The sequence below is a fragment of the Alligator sinensis genome, unplaced genomic scaffold (assembly GCF_000455745.1).
Source record: "Alligator sinensis unplaced genomic scaffold, ASM45574v1 scaffold386_1, whole genome shotgun sequence".
Lineage (NCBI taxonomy): Eukaryota > Metazoa > Chordata > Crocodylia > Alligatoridae > Alligator > Alligator sinensis.
This window is the reverse complement of record NW_005841996.1, coordinates 739,576-747,075: the sequence shown is the minus strand read 5'-3', so window position 1 is coordinate 747,075 and position 7,500 is coordinate 739,576. Positions and strand designations below refer to the sequence as shown.

Below are 7,500 nucleotides of genomic sequence, written 5' to 3'. Positions count from 1 at the left end.
TGACCGCAACAATGTTTTTATACTCTGTTGCCCCCATACAGGGGTCCCCTACTCATCCCACACCCTGATGACATCCCCCCACTGTACTCTCACCATGCTTCCCCAAGTCCAACCTCAGCTTTACCCTTGTTGGCCTTGCTCCCCCTACCCATTCCAGCATGGTCTCCCATGTCTCTACCCTACTCACAATCCTTCCTCTCTGTCCTGGCCACAAGGAACCATGGAGGCTCCAGTGAACCAGAAAGCCCTGACACTTCATTGCAGCATGCCAAGCTGCATTTCTGCATAGACACCAGGTGACACTGCTTCTGTGTCTCTGTCTAGCAATGATGTGTGAATGCAACCTCATTCAGGCAGCAAATCTTGAAGCAAGTTCAGGGCTTCTTACTTTGACAAAGGCTCAGTTATTTCTTATGGATTTTATGGAAATTTTAGGCTGTTTTTTTACAGACCGTCCATAAACATATGGGCAGTTGGCAATCTGGGTTTACGCTACTGCACATCATATGTAAATTGTTCCACTGTATTCTTGATGACCTGTTCTGCAGAGCTGGACCAGCTCTAGAGAGAGACATCTTTACTCCCAGGTCTAGTCCAGGGCAAAGTTAGACATTTTTTTTCAAAATAGTAATAATAAATGTAGTAGTAGTAGTAGTGAAAACATATTACCAGATACTAACTACATTATTATAGATGAGTTTAAGAGTGCTTATTTGCAACTTAAGGATAAAAAAATACCAGAAATCCAAAAACTATTATAGCTATTCCAAAAACAAGGCCTACAAATTAAGGAAATTCAGAACTAAGATTAACCATAAAAGAAATCCAAGCACAATGGGGTAGGGAAATGGCTGCTGACAGCTGCCAAGCTGCCTTCACTCTCACCTATAATAACACCATGAGGAAGGAAAAATAAATATCTTTACAAAACAGCTTCATACCATCAGGAACCACAAGGATGAAAATGCATTCATTTTAACTGTACAAGTGATGGAAGGGCTTTGCAATAGGGCTCTTACATCTCATTTGTAGTACTAGCTGAATGCAATTTTTTTTGTCTGAGAACAGGTGTTTGTGTGGAGCAGGTTATGGGGGTGAGGGTGCAGGCATACATACACATCACTAGGAGTTCCCCACGTGTGCATATACTCACACAGAAATGGTTCTTCTGGGTTAAGGAAAGGTGAAGATGATGCAAATCTTAGTTACAAGATGAGCAGTGCTATATAAGTAATAGTTGAAGTGCACTTAGCAGCACTGTTTAACTATGAGAACCATAAAACAGCTAAGCTGTGAGCCTGGTATTTAGTGATATTATATGGAATTCTTATAACCCCTTGCTATGTATAATTAGATATAAAAATGAGTAAAGGTTTTACTGGGTTGTTGGTTGTAGCCATGTGGGTCTAAGGACATAGGTAGACAAGGTTTTTTGGGTAGATGTGATATCTTTTATTAGACCAACTAAAGAGTTGGAAGAAAGTTCTTTGCGAGCTTTTGGGCACAAACACCCTTCTCCAGGCATCGGGAGACTGCTGTTGTTCTGTGTTCTCCAAGGTGGAAAAGAAGGTAAAGTAAACAAGAAATCTGTGAAAATGCAAGTGAGTGGAAGTTTGGAAGACAATGTGTAGAGATAGGAAGGGAGGGGGGGGAAGGGAGGAAAATGTGTGAAGGAATGCATGTGGTCAGCTAGAGGCAGGGAACCTTGTGTGTCAGATGTCAGGCAGGTTGTAATGTGTCATAATGAATCTATGAATCTATAAATCCAATGTCTATATTAGGTGCATGAATGTTTGTATCCAGTAGATTGATGAAGTAAAGTTTGTAGGCTCATCTACGAAAGGTGTGTTGTAAGGTCCCTTTGAGGATTAGAACTAAGAGATCGGAGAGGGAGTGATTGCCTTTTGAGAAGTGTGCGCCCACAGGTAATTAGTAATATCCAGCCAGTCAGTCCAGCCAGAATTCAGCCCTACTGACCATACTCAATGGATGTGCACAGACGTGTGTGGGCAGAGCTGAATTCTGAATTGTGCGTAAGTGCCCCACACTATAGCAGTGAAGCTGCATACATGCCAGTTAGGATTAGCCTACAGTATTCAGGCAGTTTTACAATTACAATTACTTTGCACATGCTTAAAATTACAGTACCATGCAAGAAAGGCTCCAGGTGGTAGTGACATTTCCCAGTTTATATATAGGTAAATATCACTAGAACAAATAATATCTTTAAAGTCAGGATAAACTTACATTTTATTAAATAACACAAGTTATTTGTAGGCAGAAAAAAAAATCCCAAAGGCACAAAGTAACTAAGTTCAGAGATCTACTAATCTTAGGGTGAAGTTGCATGTTATACTTACACCATACAAAATCTGTGATATATCAAGTAGCGTTAACCATGTTGTGAGCAGTCGCATGTTAAGAATTAATACTGTTTCTTGCCTGCACATTTCTGACTTGCCACTAGAGGGCTGGTGAGCAGGAGTATGCCTAAGAGCCAGGACACCTGGGCTTTATCCCTGCTCTGGGTGGGGGTGAGGGGCTGAGAGTGGTGCATCCTGGGATGCTGGAGGACTACAAATTGCTTGTTTTTATCTCCTTGGAGTAGACTGAAGTTACCCTAACATGAGTTAGGTAGCATGGCCCTGGGTTAACCCTTGCCTGAAATGGCATGACTTTGAGACTCAGAGGACACTTAGCATGAGTTAATAAGCTTGAATGTGGAGAAGCTCAGGTTTTAAGTGTCGTTAGTATGGTATAAGCGTAACGTGTAACTTCACCTTTATTCAGGGAGCCTTGCTAGCACTGGCACCCATTAGTGCATGGAGTAGTTGCCTAAGGGAAGTAATAGGAACTCTGTTACTTGTCATGTTATGTTGTGCTGAGTAATTCATTCAGCGTGCTCTAGTCGGGGCCACATCTCTTCAGGGCTTTTGTGATCATGTGAGTTTTGCTTTAGACCTGAGGTTCACATGTATCTGTTACTCTCATTTGGTCTTTTCAGACCATGAAAGAGCAGTAAACTCATGGTAAATCAGCCTTCCATGTTTGAAATCGGTGTCCACTTAGAGCAGTGGTTCTCAACCTTTTTAACCTCAAGACACCCCAGGATAGACTCAAGGCACCCCTCAGAAAATGTTATCTCTTAGTTTTCACTTGTCCTTTGCCTAAGCAAAAGTAATACAGTAATTCTTCTGTTGCAAAGAACTGAGAAAGATTGTAGCAGGGCAGGATGGTTTTTAAACTATGGATTCCCATATGAAATCTCTAGATTTTTCATGTGAATCCTAGGTAAAGTACACCAGAAGAAGCAGCACGTTAGTTCTGCTAAACTCCGCAGCATCTGTATAGATGCGGTGCTTCAGCAGGGTTTTTTGGTGGTTTTATATAAAGCTGATTCAATCAGCTATTAGATAAAAACACCATAAAAGCCCTGCTGAAGCACCCAGTCTGTACAGACATTAGGTGAGCCGGGTCCAACCAACACAGTACTTCTTCTGGGCATGCACTGAGCTAAGTGGGGAGGGGGGCACCTGGAGTTTAAAGTAAAGTGCCATTATTTGGAGGTTTTTTATGTCTGTAAGCAACCCTTGATCATACATGTAACAGTGCTAACTTTGAGTGGCACCCTGTGGCACTCCTGAAAGGATTTCAGGGCACTTTAGGGTGCCTCAGCACTCTGGGTGATAATCACTGACTTTGAGTGAGCAGTGATTATTATATTGTGTGCTCTCTCTAATCTGACCACATTAAAACCTCATGCTCGCTAGAGGGATTGCATGGTGGAGTGAAGAACCCTCCCCCACAACCATTCCCCCTGTCTTCCAGGATTTAACGTTCAGTGTACTCTTTCACACTCCCCGCCAACATGCAAGAAGCAGAAGAGCAGCAGATGTATACTAGGAAATTCAATTATTCAGCAATGCTCCTTTATTTTGTGGCATGCCATCCCTTAATCTGAAGACAAAAAAGGAGTTGCACAGCTGGACAAAATACATGAAGAAACACGCATGTAAAAATAGCTTGTTTTGTTTTTCTAGATTAGCAGTAACAGCATGAGTTTTATTGAACTAAATAAGCAAGAGAATAACAGGACTTCTGAATTGGAATTTTTTTCCATGGTACATTCACAGATGTGGAATTACAGGATTCAGAACTGATGAAACATGAAACTCTTAACAAAAACTCTTATTTGAACCAAGTGTACCCAGGACTATACAGGTCCCTGGCTATAAAGATAATCTCACCCTTGCCTGAGAAGGAATCAGCTGCTTAACGGGGATTTTTCCACTCTTCTTTCTATGATTCTGTATTACAAATAATAAGGAACACTCTTTGTTGAAAACTAAAAATGTATTTAATTAGTTATAATATGAAATATTCCAGATTCTATAATCCTGTTGTGAAACCTGTTATGAATTGTCAAAGGTTTGAATGAATGTTTTGTTAAAGTAATATGGATGGCTACTTTGTAGTGATTAATAGAAATGGAAGCTCATTTTTCTTCAAAAGGATCATTCAGTTTCCTCACCAAAAAGTATAGAATCTCTTTTTGGTTTTATCCATTCCTGAAAATAATCGATGCTCTAAATTGCTTTATTAATAAATAAAATAATACATTTATTAATACATAACCTTTGTATGTGTTATCATTTTTCAGGTAGCAAAATAATCAGTAAGATTTACAGCATATTAAACCCACCAAAAAACATCAGTAAAGATTGAAGAGTACACTGTAGTTTCTATTCACAACTCTGTAACTTCCATAAAAAATCTGAGATGACAATAACTTTGATAGCCACAAGCTGCAAATTCCTATGGTATCAATGCTATTTTTAATGTATAAGCAGAGCATACTCTAAGCATAGAATGTAATTTTTTCTTAGTAATGTATTACATAGAATGTAATTTTTGTCTGTGTTTTTATTAACAGGTGTGTGTGCAACATAGACTGCAGTGGATACAGTTTTAATCCTGTGTGTGCTTCTGATGGAAGTTCCTATAACAATCCATGCTTTGTTCGAGAAGCATCATGCCTGAGACAGGAGCAGATTGACATAAGACATCTTGGTCACTGCTCAGGTAGATTTAATTTTGTTCTTCAGTAGAATTGTGTCTTCTGACACAAAGAGCTTCAAGAGACCCCTTTTTGTATTAAAATTGGCTGATGTAGTTGTCAGAAAAATACATTTCCCTCTGTTTAATTTATGTTGTCCGTCCATCCCCCCTGTCCTCCCCCCCAATAATTAGATTCAGTACATGGAAAATGTTTAACTTATTTATAGAATCTAATTATTGGAGGATTGTCTTAAATTCATCCCTACCACCACTGTAGCAGGGAAAGTAGTGGTAAGGGGGCAAGTGGTGGGGGAGGCGTTGGGGGAGCAGGTGCTGAGGGAGGCATTAAGGGGGCAGAAACTGCCAGTGTTGGGGCAAGGGTAGGCAGGGGGGAGAGGGGAGTGGGGGGGCAGAGGCTGTGGCTGTGGTGGCAGTGGGGACCAAGGGCCCAAGACTATGGGGGGGAGAGGAAGGGGATGCAGAACCAATTGGGAGGGCAGGCAGCAGCTGCCTGTCCCCTGCCACCTTGTACTCAATTCTAAGACAAGGGCCTTTTTCCTTATGTTAAATGGGGGGGGAAAATCATCTTGAAATCAAGCAAATATGGTAGTTCCTCAAAAATTATTTCCTACTATTTTATCAAATGGTCTGGAAAGAAATACTTGTAAACAGATATATTTTTATGAATCTATCCTCTAGACACAGATGACATTAACTCAGTGGGAAAGAAAGATGATGGAATGCAATATCGACCAGAGGTGAAAGGTATTGTCTTGATAATCGTGCTGATATGTTACATTTTCACATATATGGAAATAAATCACAAAGCTTCTTTCTCATCTGCTTTGAAGCATTCATTCTCTCAGAGAGGCATTTGACCACTTTATTTCTTACACCACTATGATGCCATGGCTGGTAAGCAGGAAGTATGAATACATTGTGAATCTGCCTGACATGCTCCCCTAAGAGACTGGACAACTCCTTTCCATATTTAACACCCTCTGAGTTGCTATGGAGATGCTTTAACTGTCTTCAAGACAATAGAACTGTATGTGTTGTAGAGCCCCCCTGCTTCCCTTGATCCCTTCTGAAAAACTGGTTCCATGCCTATTGCTACAACTCTTGAACAGCAGTAACTGAAGTATTTTAAAAGGTTTTCAACCATGTGAATGGCCCAGGTCCTTCAATTCTGCCCTTCATTTATTTTATTGGTCAGTAATTTACATATGTTAAATTTAACAGCTTTTTAGATGCCAGTGTGGACAATGGGAACACTGTGAGCCTCTGGTGAGGAGAAAGGCACATAGGAGCATGAGTTTTAGCTTCTTGCTTGTGAGGTAAAAATGAAGTGCTGTGCATGTGTGTGCACATGGAGAATAGAGCAAAAAATTACTGGGAAATGAAAGCCCACTGCATTTTCTCAACTTCTTTGAAAGAAAAGTCTGTCTCTGTGAATATGCCAGCAACTTCTAGAAGCTGGCTATCTCCCCAGGGCTGTCACTAATTTGCAGAGTTTTGGAGAGACCCCCCCGTCTATGGTGCATTAGGCTGAGGAGGGCATTGGTATGTGTTTGCTGCAGGGTAGGACCATGCCAAGAGTCTTGACTTCAGTGATTTTCTACTAGAATTCATCTCAGCTCTGCTGAGAACCACCATGTACCTTCCATCCATCCCTCTTACTATTAGCTGCTTCCCACTGGTGCAATGTCCTGTCTTTCCAACAACACAGCGGGCACATCTACACAAGATGCTAACTGCACAGTAGCTGAATAATACTGTGCATTAGCATGTCACATTACCAACAGTGCTAATACACTACTGTGCAGAATATTATAAGGCTACTGTGCAGTAGCTTCACTTAAAAGGTGTTCGCCAGCACTACTGTGCAGTAAATCCAGTTACTACGCATTTCTTTAGTACTTGATTATAGAAATAATCAAGTAAATAAATGTGCATTAACCACTATGCAATAGCATCTCATGCAGACATGCCCAGCAAGTGATTAGGGGATGGATAGCCTGTATTTAGCAATGAGAGTTGGCTTATTCTAGGTCTAGAGTTTAGAGACCGCATCTACACGAGCAGCAGACTGCACAGTTGTTAATGTGCAGTCATTTAGTACTTGCTTATACACAGCATAAGAAAGTACTAAATGTCTGTGCAGTAACTGGTGTTACTGCGCAGTACTGTCACTGCACAGTAGCTCATTACTACTGTGCAGTAGTGTCACATCATCATTAGTGTCTGGGAATGCTACTGTGTGGTAGCAACGACCTACTGTACAGTGGCTCATTGCTACTGCACGGTAGCATCTCGTGTAGACACAGTCAAAGAGACTTTCTTCTGAAAAGTGAGTTTGCTACTCACGTGTTCTGGCTGATCTGTGATCTGCAAGGGACAGAAAGGTAGAGGAGAAATTGCTCTGAGAAAGTTAGGAAGTGG

At 41.0% G+C, this 7,500-nt stretch overlaps 1 protein-coding gene across 1 annotated transcript in view; it reads left to right on the top strand.

The window, feature by feature from the left end:
• TMEFF1 (transmembrane protein with EGF like and two follistatin like domains 1) overlaps positions 1-7,500 on the top strand; it is a gene marked incomplete at its 5' end in the record, with an annotated part of 237,487 nt that overhangs the window by 220,310 nt on the left and 9,677 nt on the right. The window contains 2 exons of the mRNA XM_025201481.1: positions 4,934-5,082; positions 5,758-5,823. Coding sequence (XP_025057266.1) covers positions 4,934-5,082; positions 5,758-5,823 — 215 coding nt within the window. The remainder of the gene's footprint in view (positions 1-4,933; positions 5,083-5,757; positions 5,824-7,500) is intronic.